Raw genomic sequence first — 27,868 nt, 5'->3', positions numbered from 1 at the left:
TGTGGGCAACTTAAAACCGATACCGGTATATCAGAAAGGCTAGAAAAACAGATCTTATCAGCTCCAACCTTCTTTGTGTTAAACAGTGTTCAGTCAGGTCATTTGTGTTAAGTTAAAGGAGAACTTAGGTCGATTTAAACATGCAGCTTCATTGCTCAAGCTACCCTTGACTTGCCAGTACCGAAGACGTGAACACATTTGGTCCAACAATTACAGGGCTCCGTGAATTTTACACTGTGTTTTAAGCTTCTTAACTTGCGCCACATCTCACCCCAAAAGTCATGCAACATCAGCAGACACCTTACAACACAGCACTGTAGTTTGGTCTAGCTACCGGAAGACACGGTTGTCAACAAACCGGTATGTAGCTCCTTGCACCAATACACTGTTTTAACTACTTTTTTGTTCATTTTGAGTCATACACGCCACAGTGCTGTGTTGTAAGGTGTCTGCTGATGTTGCATAACGTTTGGGGTGAGATGTGGAGCATGTTAAGAAGCTTAAAACACAGTGTAAAGTTCTGACTCTATGCTGTTAGCTGTCAATGCTAAATCTCCATTCACGGAGCCCTGCAATGGTTGGACCAAATGTGTTCGTGTTTGCGGTACTGGCAAGTCAAGGGTAGCTTGAGCAATGAAGCTGCATGTTTAAATTGACCAAAGTTCTCCTTTAAGGTAAAGTACATAGCTTAAACTTGTGCAACATAACAAATATAAAAAAAAAAAAAAAAGACAAAATAGGCAATGCCTCTTGCTCTGGTCTGTTTGAGCTAATCCCTGTGTTTGACCTGCCTACCTACCATCTGACTCACCTGACTTTCTGTATGCCTCTACACTACGCCTCCTGAACTAAAGCTAGAGGGGTAGCTACAGTGCCAAACTTGGAGTGTACTGCCTCTGACCAGGATGCTGTTGTTATAAGGAAGAGCTATTGTTCCACACCTTTGCTCCTAATGTGCCTTTTTAGTCATCCATCCAAACACTGCCATGCAAGACGCTGGCCTGGCCAATGGCAGAAATATGAGGATCAAGGGCACTTCAACATTTGGACAGGAGGCGCTGCGGGTCCAACCACCAGCTGATGAATGGATGACCTGCTCCAGCTCCTGGAGCCAAAAGCTCTAGTAATCCATCCTGCCATTAAGGTACTTCTGCTAATTATTTATCACCTTCATGATGGGGAACATAATAGCATGACTTTGCCAGTAACAGTTGGAGTTGCACTCAGATGGATTTTTACTGTACATTTACCTGTAAGTAGCCACTTAGCACATTTGTACTCTGCCATTACACTGATATCGGTGCTCCCCTTTAAGTGCACGACGCCAGAGCAGGAACTGTTATTTCCCGATCAGGATATTTCACAGAGGTTTACACAAAGTGTGACTTAATATACTACAATTAAAGCACTGTGACGCGTAATCCGACTTTTGATTGGCACTTTGATTCTTTCCTCCTCTATTTACCATGTTCCATGGAGAGGTTAAGGCGTAGGTAGGGACACTCGAAATGCCAAACATGTTGAGCTTAGCAGGAGGCAGATGCCCTTTAGAAGGTCAATTTTCTATAAGTGGAGATGGGTGTTAAGGTAAACGCTATAGGTGATGGGCTTTTAACTTTACTCATGATGGTGTCTCTGCAACATCCCCTACCAGTCCATTCATATTGAGCCTGCAATGTGATCGTGTAATTTCTGTGTTATTTCATCCAGAGAACTCTGTCTGCCTATATTGCTTACATCTCCACGTATGCACTCAAAGCATAAACAATTGCTTTAATCTCTGGGCTATTCTAGCGCTGGTGGTTTACAGAGGGTCTTTTTTTTTGTTGTTTTTTTTGGCAGAGGGATCTCCCCTCGCTGCTGCTGCTGGAATGCGAACAATACAGTAGAGGAGGGACTGGATACCATCAGAATGCATCAGTTTATTAACCGGGCTGACCGGGTGGAAAAGCCAACAAAACTGCCGCTGCCTCGGCCTCACACTGGGTTTTATTGGGGGGTGGAAATATAGTATGTTGCTTTTCTCACCTGAAAGGGATATAAAAAAGGGAAGGAAACTTGTTTGCGATGCACAAAAACACACAAGCCCAGACACACCTTTACGGGCCCCGGAGGACTGCACAGTACCCTGAAAAGATTCTGGCTTCACCGGGCCATTTTTCTGCGCTGATGAATAAATAAAAAAAATTAGATGAGAAATTCATTGTCTGCAATGGCCTGTGTCAGGTGTAATTGATCCAGCGAGGCTGAAAGCGCTCGCTCAACCGGCCCGTTACCGTTTCTGGCTCAGTCATACCGCGGCTGCCTTTGACCCGTTAAAAACAACAACCACTTTTTGTCTGTTTTTTTTTTGTGTGTGTTTACGTGTATTTATTGACAGAGGCAGGGGGTGGGGGGGGGCCTGTTCGCATGAACAGATGGACTTTAATCTCAAATTTCACACAGCTGAGAAGCTGCTTCAAAGTGGAACGGCCTGAAGGATGGAAGCAAGGGGAGAGAGGGGAAAAAAAAAAAAAAAAACGGCTGAAAGAATAAAGAACAGCAGCGTTTACATGAGGAGAGAGATGTATCCAAGGCAGCGGCAGAGGGGAACATACAATATTTAAAAGGTTGGAGACTGAGACAGCCTTCGCAACACAAACTTATTTGATCTGCAACTATTATTTCAAGGGCGTATCAAGGTAAATAATATCCCTGCAGTGGTGCGGTTTGAAGTCAGGGAAAACATGCCAACTGCCAAAACTCATCACGAGCTCCCCTACTTGGAGTTAATAGAACTATATTTTGATCGGATTTCATTATAGAGTGTCAATCCTCAACAGTCGGGACAGTGGAAATGCCTTTATGATTTGTTTCCCAGTGTGACCCAGTGTGGCGAACATACACAGGCTTTGAAGTGACGCCATCAAAGGGAGGAGAGCAGCACAGTCACAACACATCTGACAAAAGGAGGACTTATCAAGCTTTATTATCAACAAGAGGAAACCTTTATTGCCGGTAAGCGTATCCACAACTCCAACATGTATTTACTTACTGACAGCGAGCTTAATGCACAACAGCACATGAGCGTATATACAGGAACAGCACGCACAATATGCACAATTTATAGATAGCATATGGCTGACAAGTACAAATGTCGACTTTGCTCAAAAAGTTGTTCCCCAGTCTTGTTCCTGCTTGATATCTGCTTCTCCCTACAAAGCGCTCATATAAATATAAAGAGAAGATTTCCTTTCAGTGTTGGTATTTGTATGCACCTGCTCTCACCCTGTGGTTCCCTCTTTTTCTTTCTCCATCTTTTGTCTCTGCCTGTGACTTGTTTTTTCTTGTTTTAAAGCCTCTCTGTTCTTTATATATTTGATTTCTCTTTATAGCATCTGCTCTTTTGCCCTGCAAGCAACTAAAATACTAATCACGAAAATAAAAAAAAAAGCGCCAAACGTAATTATATTAGAAAAAAGTTTGATGGCTTTACTGTTTGTTGAAAAGCGTTTTATTGGTGAACACAATGGTGGTAAATTCTCTGTATTATTGCTATTGTTCCGCCCCCGTTCACTCGCGGGCCCCTGTAATGATCGATCCCTCTCAATCTGAGTTTCCATTTAGCAGGCGACACACGCTGACCCGTGGCCGCATTAGCGCTCCGTTCTAAAGGAGACAGAGGGACACTTCAACATTGATCAGGGTGTTTTAATCTCAGTAAGATAAAGAGCCCTCCAGTTAATTATGGAACAAAAGCCAGGAGGCGGCCACTTTAGATCCTCAACATGATTAAGAGGAATACGAGTGGGGGAAGCGTACTTCATAGAATCAAAAAATCCATTGCCTTTTAAATGCTCTTTCAAAGCCAAAAAAGGGAGGGATCTAATTTACCTTTGCTTAGTTATAAGTAGGGCATGAGAGATTAAAATATATATATATATATATTTTTAAGATAAACTTTCATGCCTCATGTCCTTTTAAGGGAGTAAAATTAAAGCCAGTGTGGCGCCTCCAAGTGGTAAGTAAAAAAGACACTGCGAGCCACCGCTAACCTGTTACTCTTATACATCTGATGCAGGGCCACTGGGAAATGAACGGGTCGCACCAAGGTTCTCATCTTTCAGAAAAAACTGAAGCCATTATAACATTTTGAAGGTGACTTTAATCGCATCTTACAATTGATTTCTAAAGCCACTATGAAGCTGAATCAGCTGGTTAGCTTAGCTTAGCTTAGCTTAGCCAAGCACGGGGCCGGAAACATCTGGGAACCAGCTAGCCTGGCTGGTTCTGAAGGTGACCAAATCTGCCCAGCACCACGCAAGTGTAAAAAACAGGGTTGGACGATGGATGATGATATCAGTGTTTGGATGAGGGATTAGGGCGCACTATGCGCTTCTGAATATGAGGTAGTGGGTCCCGTCAGAGAGAGCTGTAGTCACCACCGCTGTGACCCGCTGCGTGAAATCATCTCTCAAATCCCTGCCTGGTGAGTGTCCGACATGCATCCCCCGAGCTGGGTTTGAAAAAAAAAAAATAAAATCTTTGTTGTGAAACAATGCTGGCTCCCTGAAACGTAGCTGGCTACTGTGAGGGGGAAGCTAAACTAAGAAAATGCAAAAGGAAAAAGCACGGACAACAACGGCGGGATCGAGCGAAACACTTAAAAGCGGCGCAACGAAAAGAGACACAGCTGACACAAATGTAACTGCGCAGGGTTTACATGGAACGTGGAGATATAACTGTCTGCATTCTAGTGCCGGAATGAACTCGTCTCCCAGTGACAGATCACTACATCCTCCTTTGTATGCATTCTTAATCAAATAAGCTGCTCTTACTTTATTAACTCGGACAAGCTCACTTCAGATAAGCCTGTCGTTTTTTTTTAAGCCACCTCGGAGGGGTGGTGGGGGGGAGTCAGCCCCCCGGAGGTGATGAGAGTTGACTCTGGGAGCCCCAGATGCGAGCTTTAGGTCGCCGTGTTATTGTGTGAGGCTTGGCCCGCGGCTCCACAGAGAATCACTCCCTCTAATGGAAAACCATTGTCTGCCACTGAGGACATACAACTGTGCGGAATACGGATCAGCCTATCTGGACTTATGCACAAGACAGAATGAAGCCCTCTATCCGACAGAAAGCTATTTTGGAATTGTAATATCCACTCAAGTCGATTCTGATTAAGCAATACATCTGGAATGGACCCTACTGTCATGCGTGCGGGGCGGGGGGGGTGGCGGGTTCTCGCGTTACAGTGACGATACAGAAAAACCAAAAAGCGGCATGAAAGAAGGAAGAGCTGCTACCTTTTCCAGCGCAGCGCCTCATATTGTAACTCTGGCACTGACGCTAAACATAAAAAAAAACAAAAAACAAAAAAACTGTCACAACAAGGCAACAGTAAGGCACTTGGTGAATTATTTATTCGCTGGAGTGGATTGGATATAGGTTAATGAGCGCCAACAATTTGAGATTAGAGGTGTCTGCTCGAGATGTGATGTCATACCCTCAGCAGATTGCATTATTTATTTACTCACCCTCCCAGCTAGGTCGACAGTTAAAAGTCTAATGTAAGTGGTAGACAACAGCCTAAATAAAGAAAGACACGGCGCAGGTTCACAGTCAGTTCAGAGCACTCCTGTGTGTATGTAAAATGTATACGGAGGGCGCCGATGCTCCGAAGGAAATTCACTTGGACACATCGTCCCGGAGGATGAGGAGCTCCGTTTGCCTCACGGATTCCCTCTCTCTTCCTCCCTTCTTTCTCCCGAGACTGACGATGTGTGATACATGTATTATCTTTTCCCTCCTTTTCTTTTTCTTTTTCATTTCTTTTTTTTTCTCTTCATCTCAACAGGTCAGTCCATCTTGTCCACCGCCTCTCCCCCGAAGGATTCACCTCCGTCCAGACTGTGAAAATGTGAGAGTCCAGCTTTCGGCCAAGGTGAAGATTCTCTGTGAAGTTGGACGGCCGTTTTTTTTTTTTTTTTCGGGAATTCGGTTTGACTTTGGGAGGGGGTGAACGCCTGGAGGGAAGCTCATGTGTGGTTTTTGTCAAGTCTAACAAGAGAGGAGAGAAAGAGAGAGAGACAAACAGTATGAGCTTAAAAAACTGAGAAGGCAAAGCAGAGAAGGGCATTTTTAGCACCATCCTTTTATCACATTCTGGTTTGTGAACTTCAAGTTTTTTTTTGGGGTTTCTTTTTATTTTTTTGGGCAGTCAGGCATATCGTTTCTCTGCTGCCGCAACAGGGTCCCTGTAGTGGTTCAGATGACAGAGTGCTCTTATACACTAATTGCATAGGTACAAAGTGAGGCAGAGGGTCCAGCAGGAGAGGAATCCCCTTGAGGGAGGATTGTGAAAAGGGTATAACAGGAGAGCTGTGGGTCAAGCCTCCAAACTGGGGGCAATTCCGAAGGATTTCACGAGCTCCGGAAATATATTTTCCAACATTAAACATCCGTCAGGGGAACACCAAGTTGCCTCAAAGTCACATTAATATTTGATTTGTCATGATAACGCCGCGTCCTCTGTAGAATATTTCATTTCGTGCCCCCTAAGTGGTTTTTCAAATCAACGCCCGAGAAGGTAAGATGCAAGTATTCTGCCTCGTAGACGTCATTAGCTTTAGCTCAAGATTTCAAGAGGGACGCCTGATCCAGCCTCGAAGCTTCGATCTCATATTTGAACCCATGGACTCAGAACATTATCGAGCTCGCGTGCACAAAACCATCACAGACACCAGCGACGTAACGTGCGTCTTTTAATAGCTTGAAATACTGTTTCCCATTCTTTCAGAGGATTTCTTGCAACCTTTTCAAGGATCGCCGTGTGTTAACGGATCCAGCCTTAAAGAATGTAATATTTTTGACCATGCATGAAAAAAATCCCGTTCTTCACCTCATTAGAATAATACGTATGCACACTAAAACGAAGCGTTTGCTCATTTTTTCCTGCAGAGTTCTCATAACCTTCCAGTAATCCAAAGCCCTTGAAGCTTTCTGACCATGATTTGACCCCATTATATTACCATGCAAAAAATCCTTACTGACATAACCAGCATCTTTTGATAATTAAAAAAACATGAATTTGAGCTATTGACCATTTTTCTGCAGAATTCTTGGAAGCTTCAAGAGTCCCAAAGGTTCACCAGGTCCAACCATGAAGCTTTCAATATATTTTTTTATCACCCTTATTTGACCCCGTACTTTCATATGGTTTCATATTTAAAACATCAAATCTTAAACTTCTGATACATAATGCAACATACCTTTAGCACCAATGAGACGGTTGGATGGCTTGGCCTGCTGTAGCCGGGACGTGGACCTAGAAAGGAATATAAACAACACTGTGACCAGGTGAGCTGATGACATGAGCGTACTTTACAACTATTATCGTGGAAACAAATGCCAAGACAACATAAACATTTTATGGTCCAATTATTGTAACAGAGGATATATTTTATCAAAGTCTTAGGATAAAGTTATTTCACTACACAGTTCGCTGAAATATTACTGCTATTTATCATACTTATTACAGTTTTTTTTTGTTACATACATCTAATTATTCCCAGCTTTGGTGCTAGATTACGGACTAACAGAGACAGGAAAACATATTACATTTAAGTTTAGAGAGGTTTTATGTTCAACTACGTTAGGGGAGAGGTTAAACTGGGTCAGGTTGTTTACCTTGTGGGACGGAGGTCTTTTTAAACTGCTACTGCCATCCTCTCTCTGCGGAGGTCAGCTGGGGGTCATTTAGAGTCTCTTTAATGGACGGGGCAAAGGCAGGCTCTTTAAACGACCGGGAGAGGGTCACATGACCGGAGAGGAACAGAAAGAGCAAAACAAGAAGAGAGAGCAATCCCCACCCGCCACCCGCCACCCACCCCACCCCACCGGTACTGAACTGAACATGGCCTAGAGGTCAAGGTGGCTTTGACGCGCCGCTAAGAGCCGTCCTCTGTCAGGGTAAACACTCCGAGAGTTAATGTGTGTTTACTGATGATGCGCGACGCGATCAGCGTCCGCCTCACATCGAATTATATGAACAAACAGAGAGGAGAGAGTTTCAAGAGCGGCGACGTCGTTATCGCTAAATCCTCCAAATCTCAGTCGGGGGAGATTTCCTACAAAATGCATCACGTGGCGTCCAAATACAAATAGGAAACCATCCTTATCAGATTACTGAGGTCATTTACAAGGTCACGAACAGCCATTTGCTGTTTGCACTCTAACTATTTTTTTGGAAATGCCACTGTTACCGCGATTCTACGCTGAAACACATGTCGTTTAACGCTGTCTGTTACTTAGTTGCGACAGGAATACATTGAGTTTTAATTCATCACAGGCTTCCATCAAGGAGATGGTCCAAACTTGTCAAGCTTTTTTTTTTTTTTTTTTTTTTTTTGTTCACGTTGGTTTGTTAGTTTAAATTATGAGGCTTTTTATGAGTCCATAATTAGTCTCTCCAACACAAGGGTTTTCTTTCAAAACGTTTATTCAGCATCAACAAAGAAGAAAATATTAAAGGGCTTACATAAGCTCAAAAACCAATATCGTTGAACAAAGCTCTAGATGGACATGATTACGAATTCAACAGCATGTGATTTAAGCATCTTAGAAATGATTATTATGCCTACAAAGTCAGAAAAGGATCTCGTATTAAATCAAAGAATGACATCAAAATTACTTATTTAGAGCATCTATGAAATAAAAAAGAAAAAAAAAAATCACAGAAAATGAAAAAGCTCCTGGACTGCTGTTTCGCAGCTCCAGTTGTTTGCTGTACAGGGAGTATGAGCGACTATTTATAGATGTATTAAAGTGGATGTTTTGGGCCTGGAATCATGAACACAACTACATAGACTTTTTTTTTTTTTTTTTCGTTTTGTTTTTTAGAATAAAACAGCTGACAATATCCACAGTTGCACACCATGCTTTTATAAGCCCTTTAACTCTAAAGAACTATTATTTTACAAAAAAAAGGAGGAAACAACAAAACAATATGTATACAGTATGACTTTTCTCTCTTTTTTTTTTTTTTCAGGTTGTAAATGCTTCATTTACAAGGGACACAATTTCACCGATTACCCCTCAGAAAAAATATCTACAGTACTGCACTTTCCTAGGACTAAGCTACTACATTTTTTTTAAGTGATCAACCACGCAGTTCAAGGTTGGAAGAATAGAGGGTGATAAATTAAGTTGCGCTGGCAGCTGTGTAGGTACACTGTATCGGCAGCTTACAGTGAGTCGCTAATCGTTACCAAGTATAATAGCTCGATACAATGTCGTTCTTCACAATCACATAGCTGAGAGAGAAACTTAACGTACTACGGAGTCTTAATCTTAACGTCCAGTCGATTTGTCCTGGGGGGAAAAAGTACCTCAATTACTTTACACATTTTACCCAGTGGGAGTGTGTTTTTTTCTTTTATAATCAGTGGGGGGGGTGCCGTTTTTTAAAAAAACTTGTTCAACGTCTCACTATCACCGTCTCATTTGTGTTATTTTTGCTGTTTTAGTTTTCGATTCTAAAAAGGTGGGAGCGTCCATAAAAAATCCATTACTTGGGTTGAAACAGCCATGAGGACTCAGGTGTGGGTTGTATAAACAGTTCAATATCTGGAGTATGGCTGATCTCTGTACACTCCCTTGGTTGTTCGTACTGACGGTGCCTTGCCGCGATTGTTTGCCCACTCTTCCAGACCTGAAGAAGAGAGGAGAAGAAGCAGATGGGGGAGTGATTACAGAGGCGTAAATGCTACTCATTCATCTATAACAACCTGTGTAAAGTCTCTCCGGCTCTATGCAAATGCTGTGAAAACATCCCTGCGATGGAAATAAAGCGGCACAAATGTCTGCTTTCGATGCCGCTCATTTCATAACAAAAGCGCCGTTTCGAGCCGAGCGTCGAAACAGAGACTCACACCAAGAGGCTTGACTTTCACCTGGAAGGATGCATCTCAGATAATTGAATGAGAGGATCAAATAGCTACTTGAAAAGGACCCGTTTAGTGGCTCCCAGCAAAAAGGTCACAATTACCATTAGCCCAAATCAGCCCCTGTTCACCCCCTGGTACTGTCAATGTGAAAGTGCCAGTATTGATGGCACCCTTTGTCTGATCTTCAGCCAGCGCTGAGACTTCCCTAGAGCTGAGACTCACAAAGGGTTGTTTTTTTTTTTCCTGTGTACAGGCTCTCTGTTGGCAGCACATAGCCAATACCCCTTAATTAAACCTGTCACCCTTTCACTGACAGTCACTTTGAAGAAATAGACCAAGGTAACCTTGTGTTTTCGAGAACAAGGATGCACATCAACCCTGTTTATCTGTTTTGCTTTGAACTGTCGCCCTTTTGCTGTGTGACCCATGCGGCAGCGGTTTCTATTTTATGTGCGAAGCACTCTAATGAGTTGAAGGTGCTTAAGTTCTTCTACTTCTGTGGTCAGAAAAGTTGGGGAAGTTTTTTTTTTCTTTTTTTATTAGCTCTGACTTTTCAAAAAAACACACTCAAATCTCTAAAGCATGAAATGAACGAACACAGGTCTTCAGTATATTAAATCCTCCAGATGCAGAAGAAATCATATGCTTCATTTCTTCCCTGTTTTGCCGAACAAGTCCCAAACAACGTCTCAAAGCAAAATCTGTCACTGTCATTGTATCTTGGAGTCGGCACATCATGATTTCGGTTCTAAATTAAAAACAATCCAACTGAGCTTCAAATGTCGATCACTGAAATCAAAAGACAGATCGTTTAATTTTGTTACGATCTTTACTAATGAGCAGCCGTCTTCAATAGGGAGTGGCCGCAAGCCTGCAGCCAATCACATTCCACACGTGTTATATATAAAGGTTAAATGACAAAGAAATATCAAATGCCAGTACGAAAGTAAACATACCACTGAATGATAAACACCCTAACAAACGCTAAGGTGCACTGAATTGAAGAACAATGAAAAACAGCATCACTAAATAATACAAAACGCATTAATAAATACAACGACTCACAATAACGTGCAGCATCAATGTTTACATTAATAGGTTACTTAGTGAGAAAAACACCTGATAAACTATATGCATATTCATATTCATCGATAGACACTGAACAATCTACTTATTAAATCTACTTACTCTATAATATAGTTTATTTAGGAGTAATTCACCGTTCATCACTTTCATCGTTCATTGTATATATTATGGAGTTTCATATTTATCGTTGCTGTTTTTCATCGTTCTCATCTGTTATTGCAGTTTAACCTTCGGGGACTTGTGTAGTATATGGGATGTTTACTTTCACTGAGGGGATTAATGTGTGTTATTCATCTTTGGATAATACATGTGCAGAATGTGATTGGTTGCAGGCTCGAGGCCACTCCCTTTTGTGTATTTTTTGCTAGCTGGGCAGCGTGCGAGAGTTTGTTCGAAATTGTTGGTGTGCTCGACCCCTCTAAAGCACCTGGCCCATGAAACAAAGGTCCCAGTATTAAAACACAGTGATAAACATTGCGGAATTCCCAAATCAAAATGGTTGAAATCATCATCAGTCATCATTTTTATTCAAAATGGAAATCATGACACCTTTACTCTAAGCACTATGACAGTATCAGACTTCATTAGGAGAGTTCTTGTTTGGCGAAATAAGGAAAACTTGAAGCATATTATTTCTTCTGCAGCTGGAGGTTTTTAATAAACTAAGGACATATCTTTTTTTTCTGAGAGCCAAAACTAATGAAAAAACCTCATTAACTTTTCTGACCACACAAGTAGGAGAACTAAGCACCTTCAGCTCATTAGGGTGTTGGAGCCTCCGCATGGTGCAAAGTGAATTTCTGTCTGATGTTACTTTGTTGTTAAATCTCTTTTTTTTTTTTTTTGAGCTCTGGAAGCTTTAATTTTGATATATAAAAATTAAACATGTCCGACAGTAACCTGCAGAAGATCACCAGGAGAAAGCCAAACTGAAGAATGATTTACAAATGTTAATGACAGGCATGAATTGATCTTTCCACTTCCAGTTGTGACACTCTAACAATGGCAGACTGTGGCTATCAGTGCTGAAAACAATGGAATAGAAAAAGTAAAAACAAATCCTTCAGACAAGAATCATGACACTCCTAGTTTGAATAATAATTGAATCTGTAGTAGCTAATTAAGTTACCAGTTTGCAGTCGGTCTCTAACTTTGAATGTTAAAAGTAAGGAATCTTGCCTGAGAGCTGGGTTCTATTTGGAGCTTGTAGCTGAGCTCAGCCGACAAATACACAATCTAATCTCAAAGCAAATCAGCACTGTGTTCTTACATTTGCACCTACATCAGAAGAACGGATTTAGTTTGAAATAATCAAAGGGTAAAATGCTGCTTTAGATAACTGCTTGTACTCATTTTTCCAAGTAACACACGCACAGTACAGGATTAGACCTGAATCCACCTTCAGCCGCACCGGAGCACACTCAACTCTGTATTAGCTCCATCATATCAAGTGCACTCTGCAGCAAGTGTGACCTTGGCCCACTTTTACTGTATCTTGTCAAAAGCCAGCGACACAGTATTGTTGAAGACAGCGCAGTGGTGTTAGCTTTGTCCAGACGTTGTGGTAGCTGGAGCTATTCGCAGCTCCTCTCAAACCAGAGCAGCCAGTCACCCAACGTGGCCGTAAACGTCTTCTAGCAAAAAAAACAGACTCGGGAACATTTGCTTGGATTGAAAGTATCCGTTAAACTAAAGATGTGACATGGCGAGTTGTGAGTTTTAATGAAATAAGCCATAATACAACAGCTCAGAGGTTTTGTGAACACGTGTTTGAGTGATGGACTCGATGAAGACTTTTCAGCAACGCATACACTTACAGGTCAGGTGGAAAGTAGGCGGCAATTACCAAGCAACACATGAAATGTCTTTGTAGTTACTCCAAATATTTACCTCTGAAAGATATAATAATATGCATCAAGCAGTGAACAAATATCCAGTAATACCTTTTATATATTTCCAGGAGACTTCCAACTGCTTTCTCCTTAACTTCTGCAGTCATTTGTAACACAAACTCACGTAGTTTGTTATAGGAATTTTCATGTCTTGCTGCGCATAAATCTGCTAATGTATATTTAAGTTACGTTTAACTTATTTAACTCTATGTGAAAATATTATTTTTTACGCATCAACAGGCAATTCAGGAATGCTGCTCATTTTTTTTTATTATAAAGTAATATTCACCAGTAATAAAAAAAAAAAAAAATGTGATTTAGGAAATTTTTTCCAAGGTTTGACTGACCTGCTGCCATTATAATGGCTGGTGACAATGTAAATGGTTTAAAAAAAATTAAAATTAATGGTAATTTTCATTTCATTTCATTTCATTTTCAATTTTCATTCATTTCATTGAATTTATTGGTAAGTTTTTTTGTTAAATGGTGACAAAAATTGCAACTTTGTAATTACCGCCTTCCTACCATGTAGCCTAGCTGAAACAGAAACTAGCAGAAGTTAAGGAGTTGGATGTTTACTGGAAAAAGTATTAAAGACATTATCAGCTATTTGCCAACTGCTTATTCAAGGTAATTGTTGTGGTAAGAGAAAACCACCATTAAATGTGTCGACCTGTAAAATGAAGCGTTACTGACTTTTCTTCATAAAAGCATCCTGGCATGTGTCGTTATATTAGGCTGAGAAGAGTCAGGATTTTATCTATTTTCTTACAATAATCTGTAGTCACTCATATTTCGCTAAGAGTTTTGTCGGTTTGCTAAAAGACGGCACATGTGATCTCTGTATTCAGGAATGAACTTGTGCTGCAGGTAAGATCTGAGCGTCCTAACTAGCTGCTTAGGGTTCATTGAAGTGCTGTTTCTTTTTCATGTTCAGCACTTTTAGTGAAGTAAAAGAAAAAGCAAAGTAGATCTTTAAGTGATTCTGCAGCTGCGTGATCAGCTTGTTAAAGTCTACGTGCTTTTGACACTCTCCTCTGAAGTGAGGGAATCATCAGTGCTTAGGGGCATCACTTTGGTTTTGCAGTCAAGGACCTAAATTCAAAGATCAGAGAAGACAAGGCTTCTTCAAACTCTTTAATACCTACAACTTTCTTGTATTTAGGGCAATTTTTTTTAGGCCATTTTCTCGTGTTTTATTGAACACAGTAACGCCACAAAAAAAGGCTTGTTTTTCAGTCGTTCTTGGCTTTTGGTGGCATTGTTTTCTCCCAATGAGCCAAATGATTGAGGGAATGAAAGCTCAGAACTGTGAATAAATCACTGTAGACATGGTTATTTTGAATGCCACATCATACAATTACCCAGATGCTATGGCAACTGAGATGAAGCCGGCGGTGTGGTGTCATGAGCTAGACAGCGATATTCCGATAATTGACACACGATGTATCTAGAAGGAGTAGAGTCTGACAACTCACCATAGGATTCATATGATTCGCCGCTGTGTCCATATTCATAGTACTCATCTGAGCTGTAAACACAGAGAACAGAGAGAGGGATATTAGAAAGTATAAATAAATATGAAAATAGAGAAAATAAGACATTGGAATTGCGGTTATCAGCAAATAGATAGACTTAATTTTCCCTATTATTGAATAACATCAAAGTAATACTGATGACCACACAATCACAAATAATGCATGCCGGCGAAATAAAGATAAACACACAGGAAGTGTTTCTCAGATACACTCTGCCGGATATAAAAGTGAAAAAGAAACAAACAAGAAGAGCTTTCAATTGCTCTGAAGTTCAGCCACATTTGTGCTTCTACAAGGCAATTTCCTCCACCGTATTTCCGCGCAAACTTCCAGTTCCATATCACTGCGTATGGAGATCTATGAGAGGTGGCAACTTTAATGAAAAATAAAAAGATAGGTGGGGGGGGGGAAGCAAGTTGCATAGTGGTTCATTTCTCGCTTATTTATTTATTTATTTATTTATTTGCGGTCGCCGGTGAGTTGCTGACAGAACAATCCTGCGTCAGTATCATTCAGTAACAGCGCTATCATTCAAGAGAGGCAATTCATCATAAGGCTGCCACTGAGCCGACACCAGCCATCACAGCTGGGTCCTCTCCGCCTGCCTGTCAGTCAGTCTGTCAGCGACAGCAGCACCTCTCTGCTCTCCGGATTAGAGAGCTGAAGGCACCAACCCAAAACCCCAACACACGCCGCATCAACACCGCCCGACGGCTGAGGGCGAAGAGGTGACAGCAATGACACGCCGCGGTGGAAGTAACGGATTACATTCGACTCCAGTTACTGTAATGGAGTAGCTTTTTGCGGTGTGATCTTAAGAAGCCCAAAGTGAGGCCTGAGAGGTTGAGACACTCCACTCTTCTATCAAATTACACCACGGTTTGCAGCACTCCAGGAAATCAATTTCTACAAATTCTGTCTGCTATTAGGTCTGCTTTTCACTCAGCAGTATTGTCTCATAGAAAAAAAAAGAAACTGCTCGATGATGAACAATTTCAGCTTGCTATTACTCCTCATTTATATTTTTTGTCAACTCTTCCTCTTTTTATGGTCCAATATATTCTACCCTGAAAAGTACTAGCATTAGTACTAGATATAGTACCACAATAGAGGTTTATGTGGACAAACAGCATGTCTTCGAACTAATAGATTTTCTATTCAACCCATATTCCATTCAACATGTTGTTTGCCATGCTCATGGAATGTGTCAGTTATGTTTAAAAGCCTTCTAACTTACGCTAAAAGCTACAGCTCAGTTCAGTAAAAAAGCTGATTTGGTTACGTGACGTTAGCATAAATGTTGTCAACGTAGTTTGCCTTTTTAGCTAGCATACAGAACAACTTGTAGCAATATAATCATAACATTCTGAGTGCACAGAAGGATGACTTCATTCAGTGTTTTCCGTACGTTAATTTATTTCCGGCTGTCCGCCACAATATCAACATCGTCCGCCACATATTCATTTTATTAACCAATTTTCTTAAATGGGTCAAATCTTATTTCATTTATTTATCTCTGATTTAATGGATTTGTTTAACCCAGGCTTGGCTCGGATTGTTGCTCTGATTTTGAATGATGTCCATATTTGGGTCCAGTTTGGTCACCTCGGTTGTCTCTGAACTTTTTGTTTATTTGAAAACATGTAAAAACATGAAAAAATGTAAAATGAGGCAATTTTTTTCTTTCGTGCCAGAGATATTACCAGATATTCTGATTTTGCTGTGTGTCACGTTTAGTGGGAATGGTCATTTTTTGCATCTGTATTTAGCTTTCACTGAAAAAAATCTACTGAAAATCATAATGATGTGACATTTGCTGCAGTCTGTTCCACACAAACATGTTTTTCTTAGATCTGGAGATGAAGCTTTTGTAGGTCAGGACATCTCTGCAGCACTGCTGTACTTCATTATAATGGTGTTTTTTTTTCCACACATTTTACCTTCCCCTTCAATTGGAATATTGCATTTAGCTGAGATTGAGATTTCGATTATAATTTGATTAATTATGCAGCTGTATCTGTCTAGCAGAAAACTTTGAATTTTTACAATCTAAGCTCTATAACATGATGACAATAAACACAAATGTATTCACCTCGGCTGTATTGGGTCGGAGGCAGTAATCTGAAAAACACAAACACTAAAACCTGTGTAAACACAACGATTACATGTTCTGCACTGCTGAATATTAATACAGGAATGTAAAGTAAAGCTGCCTTATATTTTGTGTGAAACGATCCGTACTTTGGCAGCCTCCCCACAACTGCTCCTCAACAGCTACAACATGACAAACTGATTGGCTGTTATATTGTTTTCTGTGACAATTTCCCAGCGAGGATGAACAAGACGACATGACCAATTGAGGACAGTGGGAGGATTCGTTTTAAGAGCACTATGGTGGCTCAATGAGACATGAGACAGCTCCCTGAAGAGGCTTGTGCCTTAAGTCAGGCTTAGCATAAATTTTACACAGCTCATAATTCAACTACAAACAATGCCAAGCCGGCAGAAGCAAACAAGGCTTTTCCCGTGCTCCAATGTAGTCTCCCCCCGAAGAAGCGAGGCCAGCTGCTGCTGCTCCGAGCGTCAGGTTTCCAGTCAGCCCTCGCGGCAGAGGTGCCACCATGCATCTGCCACAGATGTCAAGCCACTGCAATATCCTTGACACCCCTCATTGGCCGGCAGAGACGGAGGGAGGGAGAGGAGAGGGAGGCAGAGAGGCGCGTTACAACTAGATGCATGTTTTGGCTCGTCATGTCGTGTACCCCGAGACAGGAGCTGACAGGATACTAAATAATTAGATTTCACATTATGCTAAAATGGACAGGTGCAATCCACAGAGATTGCCTTTAAAATACACATCCATTTTTTCTTTCTTTTTTTAAATTTTTTTTTTTATGAATGTCAGAAAATCAATTCTCCACAATTCAGAGGTGCTTGCGGACATACAGTACAGGGAGGTATGTGTCATATTAGGTAATCCTGGGCTTACCTGCACGGCTCTGTGTCGTATTCAAACAATAAAAAAATCATCCGAAACACACAAACCAGGATGCTGCACAGCAACGCTAACACTGTTTAGGCTTGCTTACATGCTGTAGGCTGTCAGCATTTTTTCCCTTCATTTATTTTTCCCTGTTTATCTCACACACACAAAGAAAAAAACTGTTAAAAGACAAAAAGTCTGTAGCTGAAGGCAGAGGGGACCAATAATGGTAGTCTGCCGGGCTGAAAGCTGCTCTTTGCACAAAGGAAGAAGAGTGCAACAAAAGCTGTTAGGCGCCTCTAATTCCTGAGGTGACATTTTATCAATATTGCTACACAACTTCGCTCCGTAGTTACTTTCTCTTCTCAATTACAGTGGCCGGTGAGTCTGGAGATGCCTCCCGAAGGTCAAAGATTCCGGTAAAATTCTGCTTTGTGTCGTCAAAAGTTCCACAGCATCTGCTGCAGCACATTAACACCTATCAGCACTCTGCGGTGTACAGGTCTGCAATTTAACCATTCTTGCAGAAAATTACCTTTCTTTATTAATGCTACAGTGTAAAGATTTTTGGAGGAGAGTACAATATGGATACATATAAAAAAAATGTCTTATTTGACCATTTAAGTGGTGAAACGGAGTCTCAGATTTCATGAGTCGTAAGCAGCAATTTATGATATGATGAGAATATATGATGCAACAAAATGTTTAACACAGGTCAAATATATTACATTATACTCTTTTCATTTGCTATCCTCTAACAAACCATGGTAGACAACCAATATGCTAACGTAAGATGACCAATTTAGCTGTTAATCAATAGTTTAAAAGGTGAAATGACACAAAAAAAAGACAATTTTTGATATGTTCACATGTAAATGAGGCTTTTTAGAGCACTTTCAGATTACAATACAACAAGAAAACAGCATCTTGTTTGCATGAATAAAATACATGTTAAAAGAGGGAGAACACATTAATCTTCATTTCGAATTTCCTTTAACTGTGGACATACATTATATGCGGATATTAGTATATATGTGAAAGGTCAATATCTGCCAATAGACAAAAACGACCAATAATTTTGTCAGGCTCTTATCAAAATTGACTCAAAAGCACCGAAAGCAAGAAGTACTCATTAAACAGAAAGGCCCATTTCAGAATAAATATTGTATATCACTTAATTGGATTATAATTACTGATGCATTAATGTGTTCTTGGCTTTAATGTTGCAGCTGCTTATATCTGATATATTACTTTACAAACTGCTGGGTAGCTTGTAAAATTCCCCTTGAGAGCCAATTAGGCCTCATCAATACACAAGTAACTAATATTGTGAGATAAATGTGCAATCTATGTACATTTGACTCTGGGGTGCAGTAGAAGTAGGTATGCACCTTTCTGGATTGTCGCCCAGAAACAAGACGACTGCGGGTATACAGCTAGGTATTTAGCTCAACGTTAGCATCAATCGACTTCAAATCTTTAACGGAGCTTGTGTTGTAGTTCTTAATCGCAGTTTCATTTAGCTTGATATAAGTCGTATCGCCATACAAAAAAGAATCGTCATGCGGGTGAAACGTTAAGTCACGTGTCACTTAAAAAATTTCAGGTTCCTTCGCGATAAAAAAAAAAAAAGAAAGAAAAAGAAATGCTGCCAAGTGGAATGAGATGAAAGACCTAAAACCTGAAGACCCTCTCCACTGCCTCGTTCAGCCTACAATTATCACCACCGATCCCATATCACAGCTCTGTCGGAAGTGCACAGCTGGCAGCACGAACGCATGAGATGAGGTGCCTGCGGTGGTTAGCTCTCACTCGAGATACTGCCCTGTCATAGGTGTGAAAGTGTTCCGACTTTCTAAATAGGTCAGCTTTTGATTTGACATTCATTAGCGGAAGGCGTCCGCTGGTTTGCGTCGCCGGCCAAGGAAGAAAAAAAAAACCAAAAAAAACAAAACACCCCCACATCTTTCAAAGGCGCAGGCGTGCACCACGAGAGGTGAACACAACACCTATTAGATAAGTGTGTCTCTTTCATCAGGCATCTGATTCCAGGCCCACTTTTCCACAGGTAAAGACCCTGCCTCTCGAGAGCATCTGTCATCTCCGTAAATGCTTTGTCTTAAGCACTGATGTTGCCGTTCCCAGGCACCCCGAAACAGATGGCGGTGTTAAATCTGAATGATGTAGTACGCGTCCCTAGTGGACTTTGTTTTCTTACATCGCCATTACTCTTCCAGCCCTCTGTGATAAATTTGAAGAAATCTAGTAGGACATTACGAGGGGCTGGAGAGGTAATGCAGCGCCCATCTGATGAGGAGAGAGGCTGCTTTTCTTCTCTTAGCCTATTTTTTTTTTTATATCGCACACTTTAACTGATCAACACTGTGAATCCTCAAAATACTTCCCTTGATTCTTCTCGTGCAATAATGTTTTTCATTCACTCTTGGAACAAGGTGGAGAAGGTAAAAATGCTGCAGAAAATGCCTCTCACTGAATTCTCTGATTACGCCAGCTCAGTGGTGACTTCCACAGTCAACAATACATAGAAAATGAATGAAAAAAAAAATGAAAAAAGCAGCAGTACTTTTTTATTTTTTTTGGTAACGAAAAGAGTTCGAAATGAAGCTCAAATAATTTCAAATGGAAACCCTCCTTATGGATACACTGGTGATTGCTCAGAGTGGTGACTGATTGCAAAGCTATCTCCAATGCTGAACCCCTGCCGAAGAACCACAAAGAGGGACAAAATGGCCTACGGCAAAGATTTGACTTCACAAATGAGTCTTCTTTCTGGTCGTGAACAGACCATTTATGTTACTTTCTTCCTTTTTCTTGGAAAGAACATGAAATCCTCCTTCAGAGAAAATCCTGCCTCTACAAGTCAAGGCAGTCTACAATACTCCTTAAAAGCCGATCATTTGGAAACATGTTTGGGTTGTTACGTTGTGACTGTCTGGAATCTGGGACAGACTTTGTTATGTCTTGTTGAAGGGACAATATGCAACTTTTTTTGTCTTGAGACAGCGTGAGTGGTGTAAATCCCGCCCTCCTTCCCCTCAGATGGTCTAATTCCCGACACAGCGGCTGTCATTCATCTTGACAGGCTGTCTACCTTGAAAACAGCATCTAGGTACACAGCATCTGCGAAGCACCGCAGGCGTTTCAGAAGCAGACAGCTAACAAAGCCAATCTGTACTCAGAGTCAAAAAACACAATGCTGATATTCCCATTGTACTAAATGGGTGTTTCAGGGTCCTGATGCAACAAGCAGAGCTCAAAGACGTAACACTGACTGATCAAACCCAGTGCATCACCTGTAATTGAACACAATGAAAACATATATGTATAGCCGCAAGCTGGCTGACAACTGACATGCATACATGTTCCGCGCCAGAAGGAGACAGTACAAAACAGTGCAGGAACAAAGCCATCACTGAAAAAAAGTTATTTTTCAACTGTGACTCCGCTTGAAACGCTTTTTTTTTACTGCTCAGAACATAAAATTATGTTACTTTGCTTTGCGTTGGTGTTGTCAGCCAGGGGTCCTCATGTTAGAATAAATGAAAGTGAAAGAAAAAATATACATATGTTGATCACTGTTGAGGTCTGGAGTCTGGCATTACTGCCACGGCCACCTTTGTTTTTGTAGCCAGACTGACTATGTGATACAAGAGGGTGGGGTGGGCGAGGGTATTCTGATAGGAGATGGAGAATCCAAGGTCATTTTGTGGTCGTAACTTGTCAATTACAATGTAGCCACATACTAAAGCATGCCCTGCCTTAATCGTATATTTAACTCTAAATGGGACCGTAATTTACAGAATGAATGTCACGCAAATCAGTCAAGAAGACTTGAAAATAAACTCATCGGGAAACCATTTGCTGAGGTAAAGCATCAAGTGAAAAGTAGGGTCATTTTCTCATAAGCTTACATACAGACTTCTTCGGAAACCATTGGAGTCACCCACTGCTGGCTAGTAGACAGAATGCATGTTCAAGGCATCAACATAACATTAATGTTGCAGAAGCAAAGCATCTGCTCTTTAACAGCCACATCAAAAATATAGTTTAGACTTGATTGGCTTTCTGTATTTGTTCGCGGCATTAATACATGTCTGGAGCTCATTTAGATCAAGTAACAGATGTTTTTCCGTTGCTCCCAACCTTCTCATTCACCACCAATTTTTCACCTCAATCTAGCTGATCTCGTAACACGGCTGGTGCCTGCTGTACGAAGTACCATGAGTGGCGATCAAAGTTGGGCTTGTTCCACCGGTTACACCGGTCCCATGTCAATACGTATTTGGACTTGTGAAAATAATACACAGTAATTTCTAATGCAAGCCCAGTACACCTATTGTCTGCATCACACTGCTCACTATTTGCAACATCATACACTGAAGATATGAAACAGAATGGTTTGATCACAAGTTTCCTCCTCCTATGTCTACATTTACAGCCCTCTATTTTGCTGAGGGAACCCAGTGACTCACTGCATGACCAGCACATTTTACAGCAGTAAGCTAAATGCTGGTGCCCTTTTTGTAGCATCCCTGTATTTTACAAGAATAAGCAGGCTGCTAGAAGCATACTCTGTGAATGTAGTTTGGTATTAGCTAGTGTTTGCTACATCAAATCCTCCCTTTGTGTTTTTTTTATTGAGTGTCCTTATCTGAATGTGCATGCAGAGATGAGACTATCAGGGACGTGTCAACGGCCTGATAACTTACTCTTCAATGTTTGATACAGAGATACCATCCCAATGAAATATTCATACATTCCACTCTTCTGGATATTAGAGTCTTTTGTAGTATTTGATAGTGTAGAAATGACTAAATCCAATGCCCACTGAATGCTTTGACTAGAGGATTGTGCACGTGAAACTTGTTTTTAGTAGTTTCGGGGCTCTTTCGAGCAATCAATTCCAGCAGCTACGCCATGAAAGTTAGAAATCCAGCCCCTCTCCTTCTCTGTCCCCATTCATGCCCATCTCTTCTACTAAGATTTACAGTTGTTCCTCAGGGAGGCGTCTGCCCTTTAAAACACTGTCACATAGCTATCCTCGTGCCCCCTGGGCCTCCGGGATCTGGCCTACAATGTAGCGTACCAAAGCAAGATGCAAGGGAAGGTGCAAGGTGTCAGCAGCCCGCAGTCTCTGAGGTGTCAAGTATGAAATAATGCTTTGATCACACCAGGGCTGCTCGAGATGACCTCGCCGTGCCCCTCTCCAAGTGTCCGGCCGGGGCTGTGCCACAGCTGTCAACCCTCTCATTTCCCTACAGAGACGTCACCTTTTCTCCGCTAATAAAATTAAAAGCGACTCTCCACACAAGCAGCCCTCTCCAGCCTCCTTGACCTTAGCAGTAGATTGGTGCCTAAGCGCCGCAGCATTCGATAACTCTCCTGAGATGAAGCCCTCCGCTGCCTCTCCAAAAAAAGATGATGGCTCAGTACTCTGTGTTGTATAAACACGGTAAGAGGAGGCTGTGATCTAGAAGCTGGCGGACCGACTGCCACGGCTGTCACGCTGAGGTAGCGTTCCACGAGGCTCCCCCAGGCGTCAGCTCTGTTCTGAAACATGTAAATGTCGCAAAATGTCTTCGGGGCATCTAAAAACAGCTTTTTAGCTTAGGCCTCATGTCTTAAGGTTGTGAGCGCTTTATTTGCCTTTCAAATTCAATTATCTCTAAATGACTCAATTTTGCCCTGTCCTGTGTGACAAAATGAGTATAGTATAGTCACACAGGTTGTCATGTCTCATTTGGCAGTGGTTAGCATAACAAGTGAGTAGTCTAGCATTTAGTGCCACTTAAGCCCAGCAGAGAACATTAAGATTTTATGAACGCTATCACTGCCCAAAAGTGGTAGTGTCTGGGCAATTGTACTCCAGTTCTGCAATACTGTAAAATGTTAATGCCAGTATGAATTGTAGTTATAATGCTTATTATTAGCATCATGTGTTTATTCATTTATTTATTTCTAATTAAAAGGAAGTTTTGTTTAAAAAGTTGCATTTCTTGGTTTTTCAGAATATACTCTTAACATACTTGGAGCTCAGTTGAGTAGCTGTGAAACCATTTTTCTTGGCTGAAATTGAGACATTGAGACTTTTTACTTTTACTTTAGCAAGCACTATTTACAGAATGGGGTTTTAAATGCAAAGCGTACAATCAGCACACAAGAAGTGATGCACTGATTTCATTAGCAAACTGTAACATATGCGTCAGGTATAGATGTTAATGTCTTCCACGATGCGTTGTTGAGTGGAATCGATGACTTATTTAAATAGATACTTTTGCTTTTTCATAGTTAAGTAGGTTTTGCTGGCGACAATATTTAAAACCTTTTTAACATTTTATTTGTATTGATGATTTTACTCTCGTCTAGTCTTTCATTTCCAATTTAGTCACTCCTTTCAAGGTGCCCTGTCAACTTTCTGACAACCAGCAGTGCTATGGTGCAAGATTTTTAAGAGTGGGAGTCTGTTTTGTTTGTATCTTGAGTATGTGAATGAGCGAGATACGGTATACTGACCTGCCGATCGTGTCACGCTATTCAATCAACCAACCAACAATTAATGCCAATGCCGAGGAAGTAAAACATATTGTGAGCAAATATGGATGCCAACAATTTCAAATAAAAAAAAAAAAATACAGTGTATTACATGTGTCATGTTACACAATGTATTTTGCTGAAATACACAATGATTTAAAAAAATATATAAACAAAATAAGGAGTACTTTCCATTGCTCATGCCACTGGCCAGAACTTACAAAAGCTAGTCTGTACAGTTCATTATTTCTCTGTAATGTTTTCAATTTAGTAAATAGGAAAACATTCAATATATAAAATTTCAGATAAAACATTCTAGGAGTGCAGAGTGACATTGCATAGCTTGGGTGTCTAATGGTTTAAAACCCAAAGATACACAACAGAGAAAATTTAAAGTTCAATAAGTCACTGAAACAACTTATCAACTAGGATGGCATTCAGCAGAGTGCATACTTCTACCAAGGTACAACAGTCCACAGAAGTACGCACTCACAGGAACCATTCATCTAAATACCCCTTATTTTTTTCATCAAGCTTATTCTCTGAGAAATTAACAGAAATGTTCCTTGATGTAGGGAAACAGCCTCGCTTGTGATGTTAAAGAAAGTAAGACAACATTCCTGGATCAAAAACAAAAGTTAATGCGGTCTGTTCTGGGCCAAGACCTTCATATCCTTCATCAAGGTTTTGTGGAAATCAATTCAGTAGCTTTTGTGAAATCCAGCTGACCAAACAACCGACCAACAAATGGACACAGGCGAAAACATTACCTCCTTGGAGGTAATTATCAAAATCAATTATCGTAACCTTTTTGATGATACATTCTGCAAAATATAGCATCCTTTCATGTGTGACTGACTCAAGTCAGATCTGTATTTTTTTTTCAAGTCAAAATAGAAACATTATATTACCTAGGATAGCAAGAATATCTATTAGTCGTACGACTGAGAAGCTGCCAACCATGTTTACCTACATGGATTCCATGCTACATGCATGTATGAAATGCATTTCATACATCCAGATAATGAAGGTGACAGTATATCCACTGATGCAGCATTACAATCTTTTTAAGAGCAGGAGCCTTTTAAAACCGTCCTCTTTCTTTCCCTCCGTGTTCACAAATGGCAGGGCTGTTTCGAGCGTAAGCCATCGGGGTAATGCCATGACAGAGAGAGACTGTAAATTGTTCTGCTTGTTATCCTCCGGCAACTGAAATCCTGCCACGCAGTCAGAGCTCAGATTGGTGACTGGGAGCTCCTTAGGCTTCGAGAAACATTGTTAGGAGACTTCTCGTCCACATGCACAAACACACACACACGCACACCGGCACACACACACATGCACACAGTCTCCTCTAGGCCCTGCTGCAGCTGGGACCCACTATGACTTTCCTCGGGCTGGGGGTGAAAATAATGCACCTATGTCCATCACAGAGCTAAATAGGATTGTGACTGTGAGGGGGGAGCTATGGAAGGACAGCATCATGTTGCGGTATAAACTGCAATAGAATAATTATAAGTACTAAATGGACTACTGTGGGCCTGTAATGTAATCTGTACTACGGACCAGTGGTTTTATGATAGCATTTGAATGTCTCAGATTAGTAATTATGAATATAATCCTTTATATACTGCCCGCAGGAGCAGACAAAGGACATATAACTAGAAAAAAAAACAAAAAAACATAAGAGATCTTATACTTAAGGACAAATTGTCGAAATTCAATCAAACCATATCACAGAAACAGTTTGTGAAGCTTAAATGTATACATGCACAATGTCAGCCTGCAGTAACAGTCGCTTTTTAGCCAAATCCAGGACACAGGATACACAAATAAGAGAAGAAGTAAGTGAATCAGCTGCCTCTGGAGGCTCCAGCTCCGATGTCTGTGCCCTATTAGTTGCTTTGTCTCCCGCCAGATAACAGACATGAAAATCTCTTTGAGTCGGCCGAGCCTCCAGCCCCGAGATGATGGACTCCATTTTTCTTGTGCTCAAAGCCACCGACCCTCCCCCCACACTCCCACCTTCACCAGAGCACCCCCCACCATTATTCACGAGGTTTGCTTTTAAAACAAATAGCCGCAGATTCCCGAGGCGGACCGGCGCTTCCCCCATGGCCAGCGTCTCTACACCTAACCAGCAACACTTCAAGATACATTCTCTGTGTGTGTGTACGTGTGTGTGGATGTGTGATCTGGGGGGGAAAAAAAAGAAAAAAAAAAGAGAGATAGCACAAAGATGGATGAAGTCTGGGTGACATACATCCTGACACTTCCACAAAAGAAAACATCGACCACCCCGCTCACAAAAGCCAAGGGACAGAATAATGTTCTTTTTTCTTCTCTGTCTGGTTTTCCTTTTTCTTTTTTTTTTTTTCACCAGCAGCTGCCAATACAATCCATTTTTCTTTTTTTTTTTAAATGTGACAACAATCATTCTTTCTTTGAAGTGGCACAGGCAGGCATACATAAATGTAGCACATTGTTTGCTGATGAAATACAGTGGGACACCAAACAAACCGAAGCGAAAGCCTTTGACCTTGTGTGGCTTGGAGAGTGTGATAGCTCCCTGAATATAAGAAAATCGATATTCTGCATTTAGCCGTGCAGGACCCTCCGTTAAATGGAGCAACGCACTACCAAGACTGTTCATTTTGCATTGAGATGAGGATCACACTGAGCACCTTTGGCCGGATATTTAAAATGCTGATAAAACGAAGATAATACATTTAATGTAATGAGCTTCATTTAATTCCTTGGAGGAAAATGTGACCTGTCACTGAGTCAGCTGACACTGGTTTGTTTCAAACCCTGGATTCGAAACAGAATGCTTTTTCAAATCTAACTGTTTTTATAAGGTGGAACCCAATGTTATATCTAACTTTTTTGATTTGATCTTAAAGGACAAATTACAGGTCAGTCTAATCATTTAACACTTCACAAAATACTTAATTAACAGCAAGTGTTCTTTGGAGTTTCAAACAGGGCAGAAAATGACTCCTAACAGCTCATGCGCCATAATCCAGCTGTTCTGAACCCAAAAGACTTCAAATTGTCACTTTTACCTCATACTCTCTTGCATTCGCTCAGGCCCAAATGGTCACACTGCAGCGAGCTCGCTGCCCTCAGATGCTGCTCATAAAGCTGAGACTTGGAGAGAGGCATGAATACGACTCATCACATATTCAAGTGCTTTTTAATTCAGCATGCTCACTCAAGCTGTTTGGAGGGTTGTCATTGTCATGGTTTTGCCTGGTTTGAACTCTGAAGGGTATTAAAACTCGATTATGCAGTTTATATTTTGGAGTTATTTATTCCTCATCAGTTCAGTCAGTTGCCTGTGTATTAGGTAAACTTAGCTAAACGCATTTAAGTCTAGTACAAAAGCCCTGTAATAAGCCCTTTAAGAGAGATTTTGATATGTGGCCCTTGCACCCTACAGAGAGGGATCTCTGTTCATTAGCCTACCTTTGCTGATATTGATAAAGTGGACACAATAATAGAAACACCTGTCATCAAACAACAGCATTACTTTCTGTTTTGGTTTACTTTTTGGCCACCTAAGAGCAACAACAATATCAATTTAAATTTGCTTTGGTCTCTACCAACTCCTGAGAAAGATATCTGGCTTCTAAGCTGCTTTAGACCCACTAACTTTACCTGTTAGTCGCTAACTTTGTAAGTCTTGTGTTTTGTCTAGTGTTCTGTGTTGTATCAGAGCTTTAATAAAGTAAAACCAAAACATTAAGCTGATAGACACTAAAATGCTCAGTGAAGCTGAGGAGAACTGCAAACGCAGGTGATGCTTTTCTGCGGAGCGACTCCTTTCATATTACACACACTTATTCCACACATCAGTGAAAAAAAAAATATATTGATTAGAGCTGGTTTGAA

At 40.9% G+C, this 27,868-nt stretch overlaps 1 protein-coding gene across 2 annotated transcripts in view; it reads right to left on the bottom strand.

The window, feature by feature from the left end:
- Window positions 1–3,136: 3,136 nt before the first annotated feature.
- khdrbs3 (KH domain containing, RNA binding, signal transduction associated 3) overlaps window positions 3,137–27,868 on the bottom strand; it is a 117,990-nt gene continuing 93,258 nt past the window's right edge. The window contains exons 8-11 of one of the 2 annotated variants that reach the window (XR_005073177.1): window positions 14,380–14,432; window positions 9,549–9,688; window positions 7,248–7,303; window positions 3,137–6,036 (exon numbers count right to left, since the gene is read on the bottom strand). Coding sequence is in view for 1 of the 2 variants with exons in the window: in XM_037090694.1 (XP_036946589.1) it covers window positions 9,597–9,688; window positions 14,380–14,432 (145 nt within the window). In the remaining variant the exon portion in view is untranslated. Of the gene's footprint in view, window positions 6,037–7,247; window positions 7,304–8,678; window positions 9,689–14,379; window positions 14,433–27,868 lie in introns of those variants that run through there. The other variant, XM_037090694.1, reaches the window with a different exon arrangement.

Source organism: Acanthopagrus latus, chromosome 3, assembly GCF_904848185.1.
Source record: "Acanthopagrus latus isolate v.2019 chromosome 3, fAcaLat1.1, whole genome shotgun sequence".
Classification (NCBI taxonomy): domain Eukaryota; kingdom Metazoa; phylum Chordata; class Actinopteri; order Spariformes; family Sparidae; genus Acanthopagrus; species Acanthopagrus latus.
The sequence above is the reverse complement of the archived record's forward strand: the minus strand, read 5'-3'. Positions and strand labels throughout refer to the sequence as shown.